The sequence below is a fragment of the Ranitomeya imitator genome, chromosome 3 (genome assembly GCF_032444005.1).
Source record: "Ranitomeya imitator isolate aRanImi1 chromosome 3, aRanImi1.pri, whole genome shotgun sequence".
NCBI lineage: Eukaryota > Metazoa > Chordata > Amphibia > Anura > Dendrobatidae > Ranitomeya > Ranitomeya imitator.
In genome coordinates, this window is record NC_091284.1 from 549,184,500 (window position 1) to 549,209,044 (window position 24,545).

General features: G+C 44.9%; 1 protein-coding gene across 2 annotated transcripts in view; it reads left to right on the plus strand.

Moving 5' to 3' along the window:
* Window positions 1–24,545, plus strand: part of PCID2 (PCI domain containing 2) — a 103,678-nt gene that overhangs the window by 20,981 nt on the left and 58,152 nt on the right. For both annotated transcript variants that reach the window (XM_069757888.1, XM_069757889.1), the window contains exons 2-4: window positions 2,697–2,761; window positions 22,940–23,029; window positions 23,655–23,728. In XM_069757888.1, coding sequence (XP_069613989.1) covers window positions 2,726–2,761; window positions 22,940–23,029; window positions 23,655–23,728 — 200 coding nt within the window. In that variant the 5' untranslated portion in view covers window positions 2,697–2,725. The remainder of the gene's footprint in view (window positions 1–2,696; window positions 2,762–22,939; window positions 23,030–23,654; window positions 23,729–24,545) is intronic.

The following is a 24,545-nucleotide window of genomic DNA, read 5'->3' on the forward strand; positions in this document are numbered from 1 at the left end:
CCGCTGAACAGGGGAAGAGCTGCAGCACCGAAGACCGTGGGATGGGCAGAGGGAGCGCCAGGATCTCCGGGACTAGGTGAGTATGCCTCAGTGCCCTCTCCCCCTCACCCGCCGACCCTGCCGCCCACCGTGACTCGAGTATAAGCCGAGAGGGGCACTTTCAGGCCAAAATTTTGGGCTGAAAATCTCGACTTATACTCGAGTATATACGGTATATATTTGAGTAACATTTATAAAATTCATATGAAAGTTCAATTATGAAATATTAATACATTTTTTTTAAAAGCTGGAGTCGGTACATTTCTTCCGACTCCAACCAAAACTAACTCCGACTCCACGACTCCGACCCCACAGCCCTGGGGCCATGTGCAGCATTATATGGGGCAAATATCTGTATGGGGCCATGTGCAGCATTATATGGGGCAAATATCTGTATGGAACATCGTATGGGGCCATGTGCAGCATTATATGTGGCAAATATCTCTATGGAGCATCTTATGGGGCCATAATCCGCATTTGTGCAGCATTATATGGGGCAAATGTCTCTATGGAGCATCTTATGGGGCCATAATCAACATTTGTGCAGCATTGTATGGGCAAATGTCTGCATGGAGCATCTTATGGGGTCATAATCAACATTTGTGCAGCATTATATGGGGAATATTTTAATATGGAGCATCATCATAAACTGTATGGAGCATTATATGGGGTGTATTTTGTATGGAGAATCTTATGGGGCCCATCATGAACTGTATGGAGCATTATATGGGGCTCCTGATTCAGTATGATTATTAAAAACACTTAACCTACTGATGTCTCAATTAATTTTACTTTTGTTGGTATCTGTTTTTATTTTTGAAATTTACCGGTAGCTGCTGCATTTCCCACCCTATTCTTATACTCGAGTCATTAAGTTTTCCCAGTTTTTTGTGGCAAAGTTAGGGGTCTCGGCTTATATTCGAGTATATACGGTAAGTATCTATTAAAAGAAAAAATCAATATGCATCACTTTAGTGCAAGTAATGAGGGGTTGTGTTATGACCTGGTGGCTAGGACAATAATGGACCTGGTGGTTAAGAGCACACGGAATGACCTGATAGTTACTAATAATATAGGACGAGCTCTGAGACGTGGGAACTCTGCTGACCGCAATCCCTAATCCTATCACACACACTAGAAATAGCCGTGGATTGCTCCTAACGCTCCCTATGCAACTCGACACAGCCTAAGAAACTAGCTAGCCCTGAAGATAGAAAAATAAAGCCTACCTTGCCTCAGAGAAATTCCCCAAAGGAAAAGGCAGCCCCCCACATATATTGACTGTGAGTAAAGATGAAAATTACAAACACAGAGATGAAATAGATTTAGCAAAGTGAGGCCCGACTTACTGAACAGACTGAGGATAGGAAAGGCAACTTTGCGGTCAGCACAAAAAAACTACAAAAGACCACGCAGAGGTGCGGAGGCGCTCCCTCTGCGTCCCAGAGCTTCCAGCAAGCAAGACAAAAATCAAAATAGCAAGCTGGACAGAAAAACAGCAAACAAAGAAAAACAAGCAGGAACTTAGCTTCTGCTGGGAAGACAGGTCACAAGAACGATCCAGGAGTGAACAAGACCAATACTGGAACATTGACAGCTGGCATGGGGCAAAGATCTAAGTGGAGTTAAATAGAGCAGCCCACTAACGACTTAGCCTCGTCACCTGTGGAAGGAAACTCAGAAACACCCACAGCCACCAGAGGAAGTCCATGGACAGAACCAGCCGACGTACCATTCATGACCACAGGAGGGAGCCCGACAACAGAATTCACAACAGGGTTGTCCTTCAGAGAACATCTCATTTACCTGCTATATTTGTACCCATTGGTTATTTTTGATTGATAAGTGTTATTGATGTCTTACATGCAATTTGACACTTAGGCTATGTGCACACGCTCAGGATTTCTTGCAGAAAGTTCCTGAGCAAAACTGGACATTTTCTGCAAGAAATCCGCATGCGTTTTTTTACCGCGTTTTTGGTGCGTTTTTTTTGCAGATTTTTCCGGAGGTTCCCAATGCAATAATATAGTGGGAAATCCGCAAAATTAATGAACATGCTGCGTTTTTTACCGTGATGCATTTTTTTCGCAGAAAAAAACGCATCATGTGCACAAAAATTGCGTAATACATTCTAAGTGATGGGATGCATAATGTATGCGTCGTGTGCACACAGCCTTACACTGTACAAGGCTGTTGGGCTGATCTGAATGGATGAAACTCCTGTGTACAGTTACCTTCACATCTTCATCTCTGTTTCTTTTTTTAAATGAAATATTTTTTATTGAAGAAAACAGAAAGGATGACATTACATACATACATACATAAGCATTCACTAGTATTCAAATGGTATTACTTCCCCATTTTTTAATAGATGAAGATACAACAAACACATCCCCCCCCTCCCATAACAAAGAAACCTCCCCCATCACGCTTCAGCAATCCCTGTCCATGTATTACAGTATTGCACACATTCCTATAACCCTAATATCCTATCTCTGACGAGTTCTGCAGAGACCAATCCAGGAAAGTCCAGCCAAATATTCTCATGGTGGTTCATCTTTCCCCTTTTCATGTATACGCTCCGTTCCATAAGAACTGCAAAATTGACTCTATTCACAAATTCTTTATCTCTGTTTCTGATGTTTTTTTTCCAACAGGGCCTGTGTTTCATAATTTGGTGGAAAAAATGGCACATATTACCATCAATCAATATTTACAACAGGTACAACCATTTTAACTTTTGGATTTATGGACTTTGTAGTATTTATGCATATTCGTAAAAAATATATATAAAAATATGTAAATGTATAATATATACCGTAATGTGTAAGGCACCGGCAGTAGCACCATACGTAGTGAAGAGGCAGTGACCCACAAAGTTCCAACACAAAAGTCTCTTTAATGTGGTTCCCCACAGCATTAAAGTCCAATTCACACAAATGCATATAACTTCAGTGTATATTATCAGTGTTCAGTTCACACCAGTTCATAGCAATATACAGGTCCTTCTCAAAAAATTAGCATATAGTGTTAAATTTCATTATTTACAATAATGTAATGATTACAATTAAACTTTCATATATTATAGATTCATTATCCACCAACTGAAATTTGTCAGGTCTTTTATTGTTTTAATACTGATGATTTTGGCATACAACTCCTGATAACCCAAAAAACCTGTCTCAATAAATTAGCATATCAAGAAAAGGTTCTCTAAACGACCTATTACCCTAATCTTCTGAATCAACTAATTAACTCTAAACACATGCAAAAGATACCTGAGGCTTTTATAAACTCCCTGCCTGGTTCATTACTCAAAACCCCCATCATGGGTAAGACTAGCGACCTGACAGATGTCAAGAAGGCCATCATTGACACCCTCAAGCAAGAGGGTAAGACCCAGAAAGAAATTTCTCAACAAATAGGCTGTTCCCAGAGTGCTGTATCAAGGCACCTCAATGGTAAGTCTGTTGGAAGGAAACAATGTGGCAGAAAACGCTGTACAATGAGAAGAGGAGACCGGACCCTGAGGAAGATTGTGGAGAAGGACCGATTCCAGACCTTGGGGAACCTGAGGAAGCAGTGGACTGAGTCTGGTGTGGAAACATCCAGAGCCACCGTGCACAGGCGTGTGCAGGAAATGGGCTACAGGTGCCGCATTCCCCAGGTAAAGCCACTTTTGAACCATAAACAGCGGCAGAGGCGCCTGACCTGGGCTACAGAGAAGCAGCACTGGACTGTTGCTAAGTGGTCCCAAGTACTTTTTTCTGATGAAAGCAAATTTTGCATGTCATTCGGAAATCAAGGTGCCAGAGTCTGGAGGAAGACTGGGGAGAAGGAAATGCCAAAATGCCTGAAGTCCAGTGTCAAGTACCCACAGTCAGTGATGGTGTGGGGTGCCATGTCAGCTGCTGGTGTTGGTCCACTGTGTTTCATCAAGGGCAGGGTCAATGCAGCTAGCTATCAGGAGATTTTGGAGCACTTCATGCTTCCATCGGCTGAAATGCTTTATGGAGATGAAGATTTCATTTTTCAGCACGACCTGGCACCTGCTCACAGTGCCAAAACCACTGGTAAATGGTTTACTGACCATGGTATTACTGTGCTCAATTGGCCTGCCAACTCTCCTGACCTGAACCCCATAGAGAATCTGTGGGATATTGTGAAGAGAAAGTTGAGAGACGCAAGACCCAACACTCTGGATGAGCTTAAGGCCGCTATTGAAGCATCCTGGGCCTCCATAACATCTCAGCAGTGTCACAGGCTGATTGCCTCCATGCCACGCCGCATTGAAGCAGTCATTTCTGCCAAAGGATTCCCGACCAAGTATTGAGTGCATAACTGGTTTTTTTGTTTGTTATTAAAAAACACTTTTATTTGATTGGATGGGTGAAATATGCTAATTTATTGAGACAGGTTTTTTGGGTTATCAGGAGTTGTATGCCAAAATCATCAGTATTAAAACAATAAAAGACCTGACAAATTTCAGTTGGTGGATAATGAATCTATAATATATGAAAGTTTAATTGTAATCATTACATTATGGTAAATAATGAAATTTAACACTATATGCTAATTTTTTGAGAAGGACCTATATATCATATGGCTTTAAACTGCAGTCCCTAAACAGGCCAGACTTTCCTTGTCCAGTTTCCATGGGCGACCGCACGCCATATTACACTCTCCATACACACAGCCTCATACAGTCATGGCCAAAAGTATTAACACCCCTGCAATTCTGTCAGATAATACTCATTTTCTTCCTGAAAATGATTGCAAACACAAATTATTTGGTATTATTATCTTTATTTAATTTGTTTTAAATGAAACAACACAAAAAGAATTGTCCTAAAGCCAAATTGGACATAATTCCACACCAAACACCATCTCCAAAGACCTGAATGTTCCTGTGTCTACCGTGCGCAGTGTCATCAAGAAGTTTAAAGCCCATGGCACTGTGGCTAACCTCCCTAGATGTGGACGGAAAAGAAAAATTGACAAGAGATTTCAACGCAAAATTGTGCGGATGTTGGATAAAGAACCTCAACTAACATCCAATCAAGTTCAAGCTGCCCTGCAGTCCGAGGGTACAACAGTGTCAACCCATACTGTCCGTCGGCGTCTGAATGAAAAGGGACTCTATGGTAGGAGACCCAGGAAGACCCCACTTCTTACCCCGAGACATAAAAAAGCCAGGCTGGAGTTTTCCAAAACTTACCTGAAAAAGCCTACAACGTTTTGGAAGAATGTTCTCTGGTCAGATGAGACAAAAGTAGAGCTTTTTGGGCAAAGGCATCAACATAGACATTACAGGAGAAAAAAAGGCATTCAAAGAAAAGAACACGGTCCCTACAGTCAAACATGGCGGAGGTTCCCTGATGTTTTGGGGTTGCTTTGCTGCCTCTGGCACTGGACTGCTTGACCGTGTGCATGGCTTATGAAGTCTGAAGACTACCAACAAATGTTTCAGCATAATGTAGGGCCCAGTGTGAGAAAGCTGGGTCTCCCTCAGAGGTCATGGGTCTTCCAGCTGGACAATGACCCAAACACACACTTCAAAAAGCACTAGAAAATGGTTTGAGAGAAAGCACTGGAGACTTCTAAGGTGGCCAGCAATGAGTCCAGACCTGAATCCCATAGAACACCTGTGGAGAGATCTAAAAATGGCAGTTTGGAGAAGGCACCCTTCAAATATCGAGTAGTTTGCCAAAGAAGAATGGTCTAAAATTCCAACAGAGCATTGTAAGAAACTCATTGATGATTACCGGAAGCGGTTGGTCGCAGTTATTTTAGCTAAAGGTTGTGCAACCCAACCAAGTATTAGGCTGAGGGTGCCAATACTTTTGTCTGGCCCATTTTTGGAGTTTTGTGTGAAATGATCCATATTTTGCTTTTTGCTTCATTCTCTTTTGTGTGTTTTCATATAGGACAAATTAAATGAAAAAAATAATACCAAAGAATTTGTGTTTGCAATCATTTTCAGGAAGAAAATGAGTATTATCTGACAGAATTGCAGGGGTGTCAATACTTTTGGCCATGACTGTATGTTGCAGACACTACACACGCCAGCCCCCTCCGACTAGTTCCCGTGGGTGTTCTGCATCACTGTATCACAGTGTCTTACAGTCTCTTTACTCACACAGCCGTACACAGCCCAGGATATCCTCCGGATAGCAGCTTGGCACCATTTCCACCTGTTTGCAATCATTACCCATGCTTGTCCTCTTTCGGGCACAGGACATCACCTCCGGGCACAGGACTGTCCACATCCGAGACCAGTACCATGGATGACTTGCATCGCTTTATACGCTGCGGGTGCCAGGCTATTCAGCTGCCCTGGGTGCTGGCTCCGCTGGCCTGTGCCTCCATGCACTCAGCCAGCGCTCTGCAGGCCTCTGCTTTGCACGCCAGCACACACCAGACTGACACTGTGGTTGCACCTCACACCTGACACACCCATACCTCTTGCTGCAGGGCTTTTAACACACACAAACCTGTGGCCTTCAGCCACATGGAAAACCCGGACCGGAAATCCATGACTCCCATGCACACCTATGGACTTCATCCGTCTGCATGCACAACCTGGGCAGAACACACAGCGACCCCTACCTGTGACATGAGTCACTGCCTCACATTGCAATCACAGCTACACCTATGGCCTTCATACGCCTCCGTGCACATTCTGGGGAGCAGAAACAGCGCCCCCTAGCTGTAACAGGGTCCCTGCCTCACATATCCTCCCCCTGTTCATACCTGTGGGGTTGAACATTTGTTACCCCGTAGGGGCACGAAATAGGGCATCCATATGACCCTGTGACATCCCCGCCCAAAACAACATTCTCAGTTTCTCCTGTCAGGGAGCCTATCGGGATTACACTTTGACCCTAATTTGATGACCCCTGTGGCAGGTATATCAACATTACCGGGTTCTACGCCCGACACAGTACATAAACACATTCTCTGCTGCAACTGCAGCTCCTGCTGCGCAGACTTCGTGGACCCGCCGATCCACAGCAAATCTTCGTAACCCCACCGAGTTACCGCCAGAAGCCTTCAATCTTTGTGGCCCCGCCGAGCCACAGCAAGCCGTCTTGAAAAAATGTTTCCAGCAGATTTTGCACAATGCTATGCAGCATGCTTTGGAGTATGCCTCAGTTCACACTGCCCGCATTCTCCACCATAAGTAAGGCACCGGTATTAGCATCGTACGTAGTGAAGAGGCAGTGACCCACAAAGTTCCAACACAAAAATCTCTTTAATGTGTTTCCTCACAGCATTAAAGTCTAATTCACACAAATGCATATAACTCAGTTCACACCAGTTCATAGCAACACATATCATATAGCTTTAAACTGCAGTCCCTAAACCGGCCAGACTTCCCTTGTCCTGTTCTCCTGGGCGACCGCACGCCGAGTTCCAGTGACTTGTGTGAGAGAGATGACACCAAATTTAACATACCTGCTCCCCATTCACACCTGAGACCTTGTAACACACTAATGAGTCAGATGGCCTTGGCTATGGAAAATGGCTAATTTGGCACAATTTGGCCATTTTCACTTAGGGGTGTACTCATTTTAGTTGCCATCAGTTTAGACATAATGGCTGTGTCTTGAGTTATTTAGAAGGCACACCAAATTCACACTATTACACAAGCTGTACACTGACTACTTTACATTGTATCTGTCACGCCGTAAGCAGCGTTAAAGGGGCAGGATGATGTACTGGGACCCGCACCTGTCCCTACCACTTTAATGGGGCCCTGGCTTTCCCTTATCTCAGGGGTACCTATGATGGTTAGGAGACCCGAGCCGCCAGCTTCTCCCTGTCTCCTGTAGAGGCCCTATCAGTGGCTCCCTCTTCCTCCAAAGGAGGTGGACTGCACCAGTGTAATAATACAACAAATAACAGGGTATACAGACAAGGTAACTAAAAGTCTCAAACTCACCAAATAGCCCGGTTCACTATGTAATTTCGCCGGAATTTTTTGGAGAGTTTCAAATATGTACATTTTTGGAAAGGCTATGGTATAAGCAATAAGAAAAACAATGTTTCCATTTGCCCCGAGTCCTAAGTGGCCGCCATCTTGGATTTTACAAAATGGCTGATTTACATCGATTTTTGTTAATATCTCAGCTTGTAAGTAACGTAAAACTTAAATTTTGACAGCTAAACATACATTTTAAGTACTAAGAAATGCAGTGGTATCCAAATAAATACTCTATATACGACTACAAATTGTATCGGTTTATATTTGAACAAATTTTCGAACTCGAAAAGCAGAGAGTTAATGTTTTTAACTTTTGAACAACCAGAGTGTCTTTACATATCGCCACCATCACTGTCATCATCAGTTTCATATTTGGTCTGAGTGTCCTCGTCATTCATACACTCGCTGTCACACTGACAAAGATCGGTACAGGATAAGTTATTTTTTCGGCACGAACACCTTGAAGAAGAACAGTCATGTTTGCATTGACAACTAATCATCTCGATTATTGCTTTTGGAGCTGGAAGAACATCTGTCATGGTTGGTTTCAACTGTCCATCCAACCCTTTGTGATAGCCATTCTTCTCGGGATCCAGCTGAGAATCCTGCAAAGCAATGTTAGCTTGTCCCCACACTCTGGCTTGGATATGGACTCTGAGGACATGTTGTTTTAGAGCTCCGAGTGTAGGAGGTAACCTGTCACTTTCTGCCATATGCTTGCAAAATAGATGCCATCGCAGTTCGGGAATATTCTTAATAAAAATGCCTTTTGGAGAGCAACATATGTATATGTGTGAGCACGAAGAGCACGCTTGTAATGGGTACATTTCAGTATTTGCCTTGTTGTTGCAGACCCATACACATCACCTTCTATCCATGCATCATCAATACCCGAGTTCTCCGTAGAGGTACCCAGAGCGCGCAGGGCAGCCATTACAACATGTAGCTCTCCCAGTCGTGGAACAACGGTGCGTTTCAGATCAGGTCTTGCATCTAGAAGTTGGACAACCTTCTCATACAGAGCCATATCAAATGAAATAACAGTGGGATGATCTTCACCAACAGTCAACTTCCTCAGTTCACTTGCTTGCATGATCACAGTCAGCAAGGTTGACCACTCGTGTGCTAGCTCTGGTAGCAGTGGTAAGGCTCCAACGTTGGTAAATCGCTTGCTTTCGGACAACAGTGAGTTGTATCCTGACCATCCAGGAATTTTGCTCGATGCTTTCTCTAGTTGCTGCATTCTGGATACAGCAGTAGCAACAATCCATCCAAATTGTGAAAGTTGGGAAGAACCTGATATTTCCTTGTTTGTGACAAAGTGTTCTGATCTTTGGGTATGTTGTACTTTTGGCTTGTCACAGTGCAACATATGTACATGGTATGGAGTGACAGATAAAGTGTGGGCATCTGTTATCTTCAAGGGTGGTGCAACTGGTTCTCCAACAGCATCTACTTGCTGATATACAGCAGTAATAGTTCCATGTGTGGTTCCTTTCCCATCAGGGGTATCCTCTGCAAAGTCTGTGTTATCAACTGCAAAGAACACAAAGGTACCCTTCTTCAAGAATGGTGGCACGTAAAGACCTTTTAACTCTCGGGTGTTTTCTACAACAGCATTAGCCAAAGCAGTTTCCATTCGTAGGGTACGGCCATAGGGAACACAAAACCCATGTGAACTAAGAAGATTCATTAATTTCTTATCGCGAGTTGTGTGATGAACAGTCAGAGCTAGCCCCAGGACCTGTGGGTTTTCTCGTGCGTTGGGTTGTCTGAATACTGATGATTCGGTTTTTGGCTTGTAGTTGACCTGGCGTTTTGATTTGAATTCATACATGATGTTCTGACTCATAGTGAGTGCTGCTCGGTCAACAATTTTGGTCCTTCTTTGAGTTTCAAGGCTGTCAATCGGCCCTGTTATGATCCAACGGATAGCGGAATATAATTCTGCTGGAACGTCGTTTATGTCACTAGTGACCGTTATGGTGTTTTTATCATTGACTTCCGTTGTAAAATTAGCAATGCTTTTCCTAATTAACTGTGCTGCTTTGTAGATTGTCTGCATGTTGTCTGCATCATCACTACGACATTCCATTGCAGAATTAACCATGATTTCCTCACAGGCTTCTGGTGAATAAAGAACTGCTGATTCCCTTCTGTTTTTTGAAAGACAGGATTTCAGATGTGGCAAGGCATTCATTATAATTTCTTTGAGCCACTTTCTAGTGAATGTAGGTTTGTGATTTTCCACGCCTTCTATACCAAGCATATTCAAATAAGTGGTTTCGATATCTTGTATAGATAGATATGATTGGTTCTGTGTTTGAATATCCACTAGGTTTATCAACTCTAGCAGACTTGCACGTTGTAATAAGGGTTCTTTGTGGTCTGTTCTGTTGGTACTACGTTCTCGTTGTCCATGAAAAACATGCTTTGTCCAACAGCTTTTGTGGTACCGGACGTCAATAGAATGTGCATCCCCTGGTGCAATGCATGTGTTCAGTCTTGTTTTCAGTGTTAAATTATCTGATGTTTCAATAGCTTGTTTCAACGATTTCCCTGCGTTGACTGTCCTCACATTATAAAGCTTCTCATTCTCATCGTTCTGACAAAAGAAACATTTTTCCTTATCCAGTGGCCATGTATGTGACCTCGTGAATGGTGATGAAGAGTCAGATGTTAATGAACCTGATTCGTCCATTTCAGCACGTCCTCTTTTTAATCCTCGTTTCTTGGTAATGTAGCTACCAGTAGCTAATGCATGTGCATAACGGTCCCGGGCTCGTTGTATTTGGTCGTTGTTAATTGCATTTGTGTAACAACTTCGATGGTAGACTGCCTGATGTGTAGCGATTGTGTCTTTCCTGTTGCTAATCCGTCGATGGATATCAACATAGTTGCCATCTTGTAAACTTGCCCTCTCTGCTACTATGTCCAAAACGCGCTGGTAAGACTGTATCCGAGGATTTTGCACCAACTTCTCATTGCCATTGGAAGACTGACAGAGCATACATAGCTTCCAGTTGATAGGTGCCTCACCTTCACAAGTGACTTCAGTAGCTTGTGGTTTGTCTGTCATGTTCAACTCCTGTAATAAAAGAAAAAAAAAACATGTGATTCCTGTCATTATGTATTATTATGTCAATACTAATTAATTATAAAAAACTGCTGTAGTAAATATCTAAAACACATCTGCAACTAGTAATATTGCATTTCTTAGCCCTAAAATGTATGTTTAGCTGTCAAATTTTATTTTTATGTTATTTATAAGCTGAGATATTAACGAAAATTGGTTTTACGTCAGCCATTTTGTCAAATCCAATATGGCGGTCACGTGGGACTCGGGGCAAATGGAAACATTGTTTTTCGTATTGCTTATACTATAACCTTTCCAAAAATGTATAGTTTTCAGACTCTCCAAAAAAATCCGGCGAAGGCCTAAATCAATACATAGTGAACCGGACTAAAATGCTCACACAACCACAGAGGAAACACAGAGAAGGGAAGAGAAGGAATAAACTAGGAAGGAAAACAGGTTAAACATGCAACCAAAACAGCAGACACCAATCTCTGTAAATAAATCTCCAACACTACGCTCCTTCAACCTCCAAGCCAGGCAGTAGAACTGATTACTGACAATAGCTGAAGTCAGGGCTGGGTCTATATAGAGGATCAGATTACAAAATCCACTTCAGCTGAGAAAGACCCAGCTCTCAGCAACTCAGCAATAAGGTTAACTCCTGCACTGCTGGCACAAAGCAGCCAGGTCAGAATATACAGTCATGGCCAAAAGTATTCACACCCCTGCAATTCTGTCAGATAATACTCAGTTTCTTCCTGAAAATGATTGCAAACACAAATTGGTATTATTATCTTAATTTTATTTGTCTTAAATGAAAAAAACTCAAAAAGAATTGTCCTAAAGGCAAATTGGATATAATGTCTCACCAAACATAAAAAAGGGGATGGACAAAGGTATTGGCACCCTTTGAAAAATCATGTGATGCTTCTCTAATTTGTGTAATTATCAACACCTGTAACTTACCTGTGGCACCTAACAGGTGTTGGCAATAACTAAATCACACTTGCAGCCAGTTGACATGGATTAAAGTTGACTCAACCTCTGTCCTGTGTCCTTGTGTGTACCACATTGAGCATGGAGAAAAGAAAGAAGACCAAAGAACTGTCTGAGAACTTGAGAAACCAAATTGTGAGGAAGCATGAGCAATCTCAAGGCTACAAGTCCCTCTCCAAAGACCTGAATGTTCCTGTGTCTACCGTGCGCAGTATCATCAATAAGTTTAAAGCCCATGTCACTGTGGCTAACCTCCCTAGATGTGGACAGAAAGAAAAATTGACAAGAGATTTCAATGCAAGATTGTACGGATGTTGGATAAAGAACCTCGACTAACATCCAAACAAGTTCAAGCTGCCCTGCAGTCCGAGGGTACAACAGTGTCAACCCGTACTATCCGTCGGCGTCTGAATGAAAAGGGACCGTATGGTAGGAGACCCAGGAAGACCCCATTTCTTACCCCGAGACATAAAAAAGCCAGGCTGGAGTTTTCCAAAACTTACCTGAAAAAGCCTAAAACGTTTTGGAAGAATGTTCTCTGGTCAGATGAGACAAAAGTAGAGCTTTTTGGGCAAAGGCATCAACATAGGCATCACAGGAGAAAAAAAGAGGCATTCAAAGAAAAGAACAAGGTCCCTACAGTCAAACATGGCAGAGGTTACCTGATGTTTTGGGGCCGATTTGCTGCCTCTGGCACTGGACTGCTTGACCGTGTGCATGGCATTATGAAGTCTGAAGACTACCAACAAATTTAGCAGCATAATGTAGGGCCCAGTGTGAGAAAGCTGGGTCTCAATCAGCGGTCATGGGTCTTCCAGCAGGACAATGCACTAGAAAATGGTTTGAGAGAAAGCATTGGAGACTTCTAAGGTGGCCAGCAATGAGTCCAGACCTGAATCCCATAGAACACCTGAGGAGAGATCTAAAAATGGCAGTTTGGAGAAGGCACCCTTCAAATATCAGGGACCTGGAGCAGTTTGCCAAAGAAGAATGGTTTAAAATTCCAGCAGAGCATTGTAAGAAACTCATTGATGGTTACCTGAAGCGGTTGGTCGCAGTTATTTTGGCTAAAGGTTGTGCAACCAAGTATTAGGCTGAGGGTGCCAATACTTTTGTCTGGCCCATTTTTGGAGTTTTGTGTGAAATGATCAATGTTTTGCTTTTTGCTTCATTCTCTTTGTGCTTTTTCATTTAAGACAAATTAAATAAAGATAATAATACCAAAGAATTTGTGATTGCAATCATTTTCAGGAAGAAACTGAGTATTATCTGACAGAATTTCAGGGGTGTGAATACTTTTGGCCATGACTGTAGGTGAAGAGCTTCTGTTCTCTGGAACCTCTCTGTCGCTGTAGCCCCGTCACAGTACCCCCCCCCCCCCTTCTACGGGGGACATCCAGAACCTCAGGACCAGGTTTCTCAGGATGAGCTGTATGAAATGCCCGAACCAACCTAACCGCATGGACATCGGCAGCAGGTACCCACATCCTCATCAGGACCGTACCCTCTCCAGTGTACCAGATATTGTAAGGATCGACGAACTAAACGAGAATCCATAACCCTGGAAATCTGGAACTCGAGATTTCCGTCAACAAGGACCGCAGATATAGGTGAAGGGGAGTGATTGGATGATGCCACAACCTTTCTGAGTAAGGAGCGGTGAAAAACATTATGGATGACTGAGGCAAAGCCAGCCGAAAAGCAACAGAATTCACGACGGCCACAATCCTATAAGGGCCAATGAACCTACGGCCCAATTTCCACGAGGGAACTCTCAGCTTAATATTTTTTGAGGACAACCAAACCCAATCACCCACACACAGGTCCGGACCTTCCACACATCTCCGATCAGCCACATTCTTATACCTGGAACCCATCCTCTTTAATTTGTCAAGAACCCCTTGCCATATGGACGTGATGGATGAAGAAAACCTCTCCTCTTCAGGAACACCTGAGGAATCCCTCCTATTAAATGAACTAGATTGAGGATGAAAACCATATGCCCCGAAAAACGGGGACTTACCAGTAGACTCATGAGAACGATTGTTTATAGCAAATTCTCCTAGCGGTAAGTATTTAACCCAGTCCTCCTGATTCTCTGAGATGAAACACCTGAGATAAGTCTCAAGATTTTGATTTACGCGTTCATTCTGACCATTGGATTGAGGATGAAAAGCTGAAGAAAACGACAAATGAGTCCCCAGCCGGCTGCAGAAAGCCCTCCAAAACTTAGCAATAAACTGCACCCCCCGGTCTGAGACAATATCTGAAAGAATACCATGCAGTCTCACAACCTCCTTAAAGGGAACCTGTCACACCGTTTTTTGAGATTGAGCTATAAATACTGTTAAATAGGGCCTGCGCTGTGTGTTCCTATAGTGTATGTAGTGTACCCCGATTCCCCACCTATGCTGAGAAATAACTTACCAAAGTCGCCGTTTTCGCCTGTCAATCAGGCTGGTCAGGTCGGGAGGGCGTGGTGACATCGCTGGTTCTTCCTCAGCTTTACGTTGGTGGCGTAGTGGCGTAGTGGTGAACAAGCAGCGCGCGATCTGCGCTGTAATCCCTTGCATCGGTGGGGGCGACCATCTTCCTGGGGCCGCGCGTGCGCAGATCGAGTGCTCTGCTGCACGGGGCTTCAGGAAAATGGCCGCGGGATGCCGCGCGTGCACATTAGAGATCGCGGCGGCCATTTTCCCAAAGCCGAGTTTGCATCTCGGCTTTGGGAAAATGGCCGCCGCGATCTCTAATGCGCACGCGCGGCATCCCGCGGCCATTTTCCTGAAGCCCCGTGCAGCAGAGCACTCGATCTGCGCACGCGCGGCCCCAGGAAGATGGCCTCCCCCACCGATGCAAGGGATTACAGCGCAGATCGCGCGCTGCTTGTTCACCACTACGCCACCAACGTAAAGCTGAGGAAGAACCAGCGATGTCACCACGCCCTCCCGACCTGACCAGCCTGATTGACAGGCGAAAACGGCGACTTTGGTAAGTTATTTCTCAGCATAGGTGGGGAATCGGGGTACACTACATACACTATAGGAACACACAGCGCAGGCCCTATTTAACAGTATTTATAGCTCAATCTCAAAAAACGGGGTGACAGGTTCCCTTTAATAAAGACCTGTGCCAGAGTCTTAGCATTTGGTAATGCGGAGAGCGCAATGAAATGAGACATCTTGCTAAATCTATCAACTACGACTAAAATAACTGTATTACCCTCCGAAACCGGTAAGTCAGTGATGAAGTCTATTGACAAATGAGTCCAAGGTCTATTGGGAATCTCCAAAGGTTGGAGAGACCCAGACGGGCGAGAACGAGAGGACTTGGAACGCGCATACACACTGCAGGCAGCGACATATTCCTGTACATCATGTCTAAGGGTACCGTCACACTATACGATTTACCTACGATCACGACCAGCGATACGACCTGGCCGTGATCGTAGGTAAGTCGTAGTGTGGTCGCTGGGGAGCTGTCACACAGACAGCTCTCCAGCGACCAACGATGCCGAAGTCCCCGGGTAACCAGTGTAAACATCGGGTTACTAAGCGCAGGACCGCGCTTAGTAACCCGATGTTTACCCTGGTTACCAGCGTAAAAAAAAAAATAAACAGCACATACTTACATTCCGGTGTCTGTCCCTTGCCGTCTGCTTCCCGCACTCAGTGACTGCCAGCCGTAAAGTGAAAGCACAGCACAGCGGTGACGTCACCGCTGTGCTCTGCTTTCACTTTACGGCCGGCAGTCACTGAGTGCGGGAAGCAGACGGCAAGGGACCTGACGGACACCGGAATGTAAGTATGTGCTGTTTGTTTTTTTTACATTTACGCTGGTAATCAGGGTAAACATCGGGTTACTAAGCGCGGCCCTGCGCTTAGTAACCCGATGTTTACCCTGGTTACAAGCGAACGCATCGCTAGATCGGTGTCACACACACCGATCTAGCGATGACAGCGGGAGATCCAGCGACGAAAGAAAGTTCCAAACGATCTGCTACGACGTACGATTCGCAGCAGGATCCCTGATCGCTGCTTTGTGTCAGACACAGCGATATCGTATGGATATCGCTGGAACGTCACGAATCGTACCGTCGTAGCGATCGAAATGGCACTGTGTGACGGTACCCTTACCCCAGACCACCAAAAACGCCGAGTGAGTAGGTCCGCGGTAACCTTACTTCTAGGGTGTCCGGCCAAAACCGAGTCATGATGCTCATTTATGACCCTGAGACGGAGATTAGCTGGAACAAAAAGTTTACCTAACGGACAGGCTGCTGGGGCATCCCCCTGTGTCTCTACCACCTCTTTCTCAAGATCAGAATTAATTGCGGCGACTACTACACCCTTCTGCAGTATAGGACCTGGTCCACAATTATCCCCACCCCCTGGGAAGCAACGGGATAACGCATCAGCCTTGACATTCTTATTTCCTGGCCGGTACGTAATGTAGAAATTGAACCTGGCGAAGAACAGAGACCACCTTGCCTGCCCAGGTGTAAGACGCTTTGCAGATCCTAAAAATATAACAGATTTTTGGGATCTGTGATCACCATGACAGGATGAAGTGCTCCCTCCAAAAAATGATGCCATTCCTCAAATGCCCATTTAATTGCCAACAGCTCCCTGTTAACAATGTCATAATTCTTCTCCGTACGAGATAATTTTCTCAAGAAAAATGCACACGGACGCCACTTACTCTGAGAACTCCCCTGAGACAATACAGCTCCCAACCGTACCTCAGAGGCATCCACCTCTACCACAAATGGCTGAGTGATGTCAGGCTGTATTAATATGGGTGCAGTGGAAAAATACTTTTTCAAAGTTTCAAAAGCTTTACTGGCTGCACTGGACCATACGGAGAAATCCGTGCCTCTCTTGGTCATGTCTGTCAATGGTTTGGCTACCACTGAAAAGTCTTTAATAAATTTGCGATAGAAATTTGCAAAACCTAAAAACCTCTGTAAAGCCTTAAGGTCCTCAGGACGATCCTACTCCAAGACCGCCCTGACCTTAGCCGGATCCATACGAAAACCTGCGGAGGATAAGAAATAACCCAGAAACGGAATCTCTTTGACCGCGAACATGCATTTCTCAAGTTTGGCAAACAGTTTATTGTCCCTGAGTACCTGAAGGACCTGCCGTACATGATCCTGATGAGACTTGAGGTCAGGGGAATAAATGAAGATGTCATCGAGATATGACAACACAAACCTACCTATTAAGTGACTAAAGGTACCGTCACACTAGACGATATCGCTAGCGATCCGTGACGTTGCAGCGTCCTGGCTAGCGATATCGTCCAGTGTGACAGGCAGCAGCGATCAGGCCCCTGCTGTGCTGTCGCTGGTCGGGGAAGAAAGTCCAGAACTTTATTTGGTCGCTGGACTCCCCGCAGACATCGCTGGATCGGCGTGTGTGACACCAATTCAGCGATGTCTTCGCTGGTAACCAGGGTAAACATCGGGTAACTAAGCGCAGGGCCGCGCTTAGTAACCCGATGTTTACCCTGGTTACCATCCTAAAAGTAAAAAAAAACAAACAGTACATACTTACCTACCGCTGTCTGTCCTCCAGCGCTGTGCTCTGCACTCCTCCTGTACTGGCTGTGAGCGTCGGTCAGCCCTAAAGCAGAGCGGTGACGTCACCGCTCTGCTTTCCGGCCGCTGTGCCAGTACAGGAGGAGTGCAGAGCACAGCGCTGGAGGACAGACAGCGGTAGGTAAGTATGTACTGTTTGTTTTTTTTACTTTTAGGATGGTAACCAGGGTAAACATCGGGTTACTAAGCGCGGCCCTGCGCTTAGTTACCCGATGTTTACCCTGGTTACCGGCATCGTTGGTCGCTGGAGAGCTGTCTGTGTGACAGCTCTCCAGCGACCAAACAGCGACGCTGCAGCGATCCGGATCGTTGTCGGTATCGCTGCAGCGTCGCTAAGTGTGACGGTACCTTAAGTATATCATTGACAAAGTGTTGAAACACAGCAGGAGCATTACTTAACCCAAAAGGCATAACCAAGTTCTCGTAATGTCCCTCTGGAGTATTAAACGCCGTCTTCCATTCATCCCCCTCCTTTATCCGAATGAGATTATATGCCCCCCTGAGGTCTAATTTGGAGAACCTATTTAGCCCCCACAGTTTGGTTAAAGAGGTCCGGAATAAGAGGGAGCAGAAAAGAATCCCGGACCGTAATCTGATTTCATTCACGGAAGTCTAAGCATGGGCGTAAACCCCCGTCCTTCTTCTTTACAAAGAAGAACCCGGCAGCAATGGGTGATGACGAGGGTCTGATATTACCCTTGGCCAGACTCTCCGTGATATAGTCGTTCATGGCCTGTCTCTCTGGGGCAGAGATGTTGTATAGCCTACTCTTAGGCAGTTTAGCACCAGGAATGAGACGTATGGTGCAATCATAAGGACGGTGTGGAGGTAGCTCTCGACTCCCCTCCTCAGAGAATACATCCTCAGAATCTGAGATGAACTCTGGCAAACCTGAGAACTCAATCCGGCCAGCCGAGTACCCAGGCAATGTTCCTGACAAAACTCACTCCATCTAGTAATCTCCCGAGTCTGCCAGTCTAACACCGGGTTGTGTAACGTGAGCCATGGTAAACCGAGAACTACAGGCGACGGCAAACCCCCCCAACACATAACAATCTAATGACTCAAAGTGTAACGCCCCTATTTGTAGGCTCACCCCACGGACGATCTGAGTGAAAGTCCCCTGGCTCAAAGGTGCCGGATCAATGGCAATTATAGGTATGGGTCTAGACAACTCTTGAGTCTTCAGCCCATGTGCCTGAACAAACCCAGCATCAATTAAATTAAACGCTACCCCAGAGTCCAGAAAGGCAGAGATATTGAACCTATTTTCACCAAGACGAATCTCGGCTGGTAGGAAAAATTGAGGTTTACCTAAGGAGGAAATTAGTACACCCGAGTTGCCAACCTCCCCGCAACCCGGGCTCAATAGTTTTCCGGCGGTTGTCTTCTAGAAGGACACACATTCACATAATGACCCCTTCTGCCACAAATAAAACATGCACCTTCCTTACGCCGTAGTACTGCAGCCCCCTTAGAACGAGAAGCGCCACCCAACTGCATAGGTTCTCCTAGAGACTCAGATTCTGGTGAGTCCAAATCTGAATTACCCTTGAATAGCGGCGATTCATTAAGTCTCTGGCGCAGGCGGCGGTCCACATGGATCGCAAGAGATATAGCTGCCTCCAGTGTGGTTGGTGTCTCCTGTAGGGCGAAGGCATCTTTTATTTCATCAGATAGGCCCTGATAAAATTGACTACGGAATGCAGGGTCATTCCACAATGTGTCAGTAGCCCATCTCCGAAACTCAGAGCAGTACTCCTCTACTGGCTGGTCTCCCTGTGTAAGATGGCGTATTGTGGACTCACCGAGGGAGACGAGGTCAGGATCATCATACACCTAACCTAAGGCTCGAAAAAACTCCTCCACAGTCCGTAACGGCAAAGCTTCAGCGGGAAGTGAAAATGCCCAGGCCTGAGGGTCACCTTGTAGGAGCGATACTATAATTCCAACCCTCTGCTCCTCTGAACCTGAAGTGTGAGGACGCAACCTAAAATACAATTTACAGGCCTACCTGAATGTAACAAATTTGTCACGCCCCCTGAGAACCTGTCAGGTAACGCAATTTTCGGCTCCAGCGAAGCTTGTGGAGGTGTAGCAACCCCTGCAGTGGCCACTGGAGTGCGCTGCACAACCGCCAAGCGGAGGTCAGCCACCTCTAGACTGAGTTGCTGCATTTGTCCAGCTAAAGCAGCAATGGGGTCCATATTGGACCAAGAAAAGTGTTTAAGGTCAGTGATGCTGTCACGCTATAAGCGGCGTTAAAAGGGCAGGACGGTGTACTGGGACCCGCACCTGTCCCTACCACTTTAATGGGGCCCTGGCTTTCCCTTATCTCGGGGATACCTATGATGGTTAGCAGGCCCGAGCCGCCAGCGTCTCCCTGTCTCCTGTGCAGGCCCTATCAGTGGCCCCCTCTCCCCCCAAAGGAGGTGGACTGCACCAGTGTAATAATACAACAAATAACAGGGTATACAGACAAGGTAACTAAAAGTCTCAAACTCACCAAATGCTCACACAACCACAGAGGAAACACAGAGAAGGGAAGAGAAGGAATAAACTAGGAAGGAAAACAGGTTAAACATGCAACCAAAACAGCAGACACCAATCTCTGTAAATAAACCTCCAACACTACGCTCCTTCAACCTCCAAGCAAGGCAGTAGAACTGATTACTGACAATAGCTGAAGTCAGGACTGGGTCTATATAGAGCAGGGGTCCCCAACTCCAGTCCTCAAGGCCCACCAACATTTCATGTTTTCAGGATTTGCTTAGTCTTGCCCAGGTAATAATTGCATCACCTGTGCAATACAAAGGAAATCCTGAAAACATGACCTGTTGGTGGGCCTTGAGGACTGGAGTTGGGGACCTCTGATATAGAGGATCGGATTACAAAATCCACTTCAGCTGAGAAAGACACAGCTCTCAGCAACTCAGCAATAAGGTTAACTCCTGCACTGCTGGCACAAAGCAGCCAGGTCAGAATATAGGTGAAGAGCTTCTGTTCACTGTCTGTGAACGCGGCCCAGAGCGCTGCGGTTTCTGGAACCTCTGTGTCGCGGTAGCCCCGTGACAGTATCAAAGTGTCATATCTTCAGTGTTGTCCTATAAAAAGATATAGTAAAATATTTACAAAAATGTGAGGGGTGTACTCACTTTTGTGATATACTGTAGGTTGCCCCTACAGTGCTCCTCACACACACACCATGAAGACCACACAGTGCTCCCAGCAAAGTATGATGCTGCTACTGCCCTCTCGCAATACGATGCCCCTATAGTCCCCCCACAATACGATGCACCCAGTGTCCCCCCAGACAGCCCCTCACAGAACATGATAGCCCAAATGGCCCCTGAAGTCCCCCCCTGATAGCACCCCAAATGGTGTGATGGCCTTTACAGACCCCCCCTCCCCACAGGGTGTGATGGTCTTCACAGACCACCCCCCACACGGTGTGATGGCTTTCACAGACCCCCAGAGGGTGCGACACTCCCGACAGTCTCCCACAGGGTGTGATACTCCCCAAGTCTCCCACACAGTATGATGCCCTCACACAGTATGGTAACCCCTTACAGTTCTTCTCAATTTTCTTTCATGAGTACTAACTGCCAAAATAAAAAAAATGTTCACTTACCTCCTTTCTCCCAATGCGCTGCTCAAGTCCCTGCAGTTTTTGGACTGAGAGTCTGCGCAGTAAATGTGATCTAGTTATATCATTGGGGCTAAGGATGTGTTGTGGTCTGGCGCCATTATCGGCATGCCGCTGCTACCTGCCCTTTGTATTTGTAGCTGTTGGCGCAGCAGAGGCAAAACTGATAGAAATAAATAAATGGTTATGGTCCCATCGATGAAAGGCTGCCTTGCCGCCACTGGTGGTCTGACATGTATTTGCTAATTTCTGCACTAAGTTCCTTAATTTTGTAAGCGTATTTTACATGACAGCAAAGCAGTGTACACGTCATATATGGGAGGTTTTCATACAACTTGGTGCATACAGTGTGCTACTGTGCTCTTTGATATTTATATATCGTAATTTTTTTTTGGAAAAAAGTGCGTCTTGGGCTCCGTTCCCACTATCAGGAAGTAGCAGCACTTTGGATGCAGCGTATGTTCACGGTGTACAAAGCGCTGCCTTCTATTGAGTGCAGGTAAATCCGCATGTGTTCTCTGAACCGTGGGGATTTACTGCATCCAATACATTGTATTGGTGAAACTTGTGTTGCGGAGATTAGCGTATCCACAAGAAGAATTGTCATTCTGCGGTTCTGAAAGACGCACCTCATGTCCGTCTCCGTGGGTGATCCACAGGCGCACATGTACTCATAGTAGACATGGGATGTCTAGAAATCCCATCCACTATGCTGTAACATAAATACACAGCATCAAACCTGCAGCAATTCCTGATCGTGGGCTGGTACCCTTATAGTCTGAAGAATACGGTAATAGAGTCACAGCAACATGCACTTGTCACATTTCCTTCATTCTGTTAGAAGTGCTGGTCAGTTTTTTATCTTTTCTTGCATTACCATCTGAGACTATCCACATGCCAGTTATTTTTTTTTGTTGTTCACAAAAGAAGCGACACGTCCTGATCTTGACTTGTTTTGTGGCGCAAACTCAAACATTCAAGTTAATGGTTCCGCAAAACAATGGCCACATGGAGTTGCATTCATGTGCTGCCGTTATTCCCCAAATAGTGTTATTAATTTTGGAAAACCTCTGTCACTTATGGTTTTCTTATAAGAAAAACGGATGACGCAGAGATGGTAAAAAAACAGATTCCCTGACCAAAAGTGGATGACATTTGGGTCCAGCGCTCTGATGGAAATTGTTCAGTTTTTCAGATGAGAAAATAAACTGACTTGTTAATGAGGCCTGATAAAATATCTCTGCAGCCTGTGATCCAGGTTTTTGCGCCAATATCAGAAGTGGATCCCGCATACTGCACATGTGGACTTGGCTGTCTTTGCAGATATTGATGACACCACCTTTTGGTTTTTATAAACAATTCTGTGCAATTTGTTTTTGGATAATTTTCATTTATAACTTCCCTCGTGAAAATTGCCGTAAAAAATTGCTTCATCTGTGTACTGGCTGAGTCATTTTACAGTATAAAATATTTTTGATTTTTTTTTTAGATCTGTTGTCATTGTAATAATTTTATTCCTTTCTGTATTATTTATTGTACCATAAGACCAATGGGAATAAATCCGAGGTCATTTCTATGTGCTCTGTAATATAGGTGGTAGAGGTTATTGAGGAGAAGAATGGTGCAGCTTGTTCGGAGCTGGCTTCATTTCGACATGCCCACATCGCAAACCCCAGACTACAGGTAAGAAATTGTCGCTCATCAACCTCTCGCATTAGCATTTTTTTTTTACTAGGTTATATTAAAGGGGTGAAATAACCCCTTGTCAAATACACTATTCTCTTGTGTAAAATAGTAATACTGGCTTCCTGAACTGACGGCGTTTTGATGATGACGGTGGCAGGTCTGCTGGCGCTCAGGTGACATTATTGTTCCACGTGAGCGCTGCAGCCTATCAATGGTCGCTGATTGGCTGCAGCTTTCACACCTTCCTTGGGCATCCAAGTTTCGTCAAGTGTGAGTGTGATTGGCTGCTGTGCTCACTTGGCATAACAGTATCACCCACGGACCAGCCACCGGCATCGCTAGAATGCAGCCAGTGTGGGGAGGTGAGTTTCTGCATTTAAAGAGGTATCCCCTAAAAATCAAGTTATTTCATGTCCACGGGAACTTGCTGATCGTTGGAGTTACGATTGTTGGGACCCTCAGCGATTATTGAGAATAACCATCTAAGAGGTGCGTTGTTCAAGTAGTGGACAACCCGGTTAATAATTTATTTGCGATCTATATGACACAATATGTGATCCTAATTAGAAATACTCTTGATACTCCATTATTGTATTGCTAATCGTCTCTTTTTACCATTCAGCTGTCTGCTCCAGAGGACAAATGTCAGCAGATGTTGGAACCTCCATATGATGAAATGTTTGCAGCCCATTTAAGGTGACTTAGCAGCAGTTGAAGGGGATGAAAAGTTTTTTGGGATATGCTTGTATAATAGATGAAAGTGAGGTTCTAGAGCTCCGTTTCACACCGTACCCCCTCAAATATGGCATTTATGAAACAGGCAGTCCCCCCTGGTTCTATGATAAAGCGAACCTGTCAGGTAATTTATTCTGCCTTTTCTGAAAGCAGGGTACAATAAAGGGAGAAATGCTGGGCCCTGTGGTGTGTCGGCTTACGTAATTGTGAGCCGGGTTTCCAAGTGAATAGTAAACGACTCCTAATAGCCGTGAGCATCCTAAGTGCCCTCCCCCCACACAGTGATTGACAGCCCTTTATGAGTGTGTTTAGAGAGCGCTGACAATCACCATCCACTGTGTGCAGAATTATTAGAGAACTCTTGTGACCACATAACTTTTATGCAGATTTTCCAACTCCATTGTATAAACTTGAATGCTTATTGGAGGAAGCAGATCAGGTGATGTTTGTGTAATAAGGGAGGGTGAGGCCTAAGGATACAACACCCTTTATTAAGGTGTTCAGAATTATTAGGCAGCTTGTTTTCCTTAGGAAAAATGGGCCAAAAAGATATTTAACTGACTGTGAAAAGTTACAAATTGTTACAAGTCTTACAGAGGGATACAGCACTTTTGAAAAATATTGGGGAGTGATCAGAGTCATCAAAAATTTTATTTGGAATAGTCAATAGAGTCGCAAAAAATTTATTGATAAAACAAGATGCACATTGACTGCAAAACATTTGAGAAGAATCCAACATAAAACGACCAGGAATCAATCATCCCCCGGTGTTTTTATA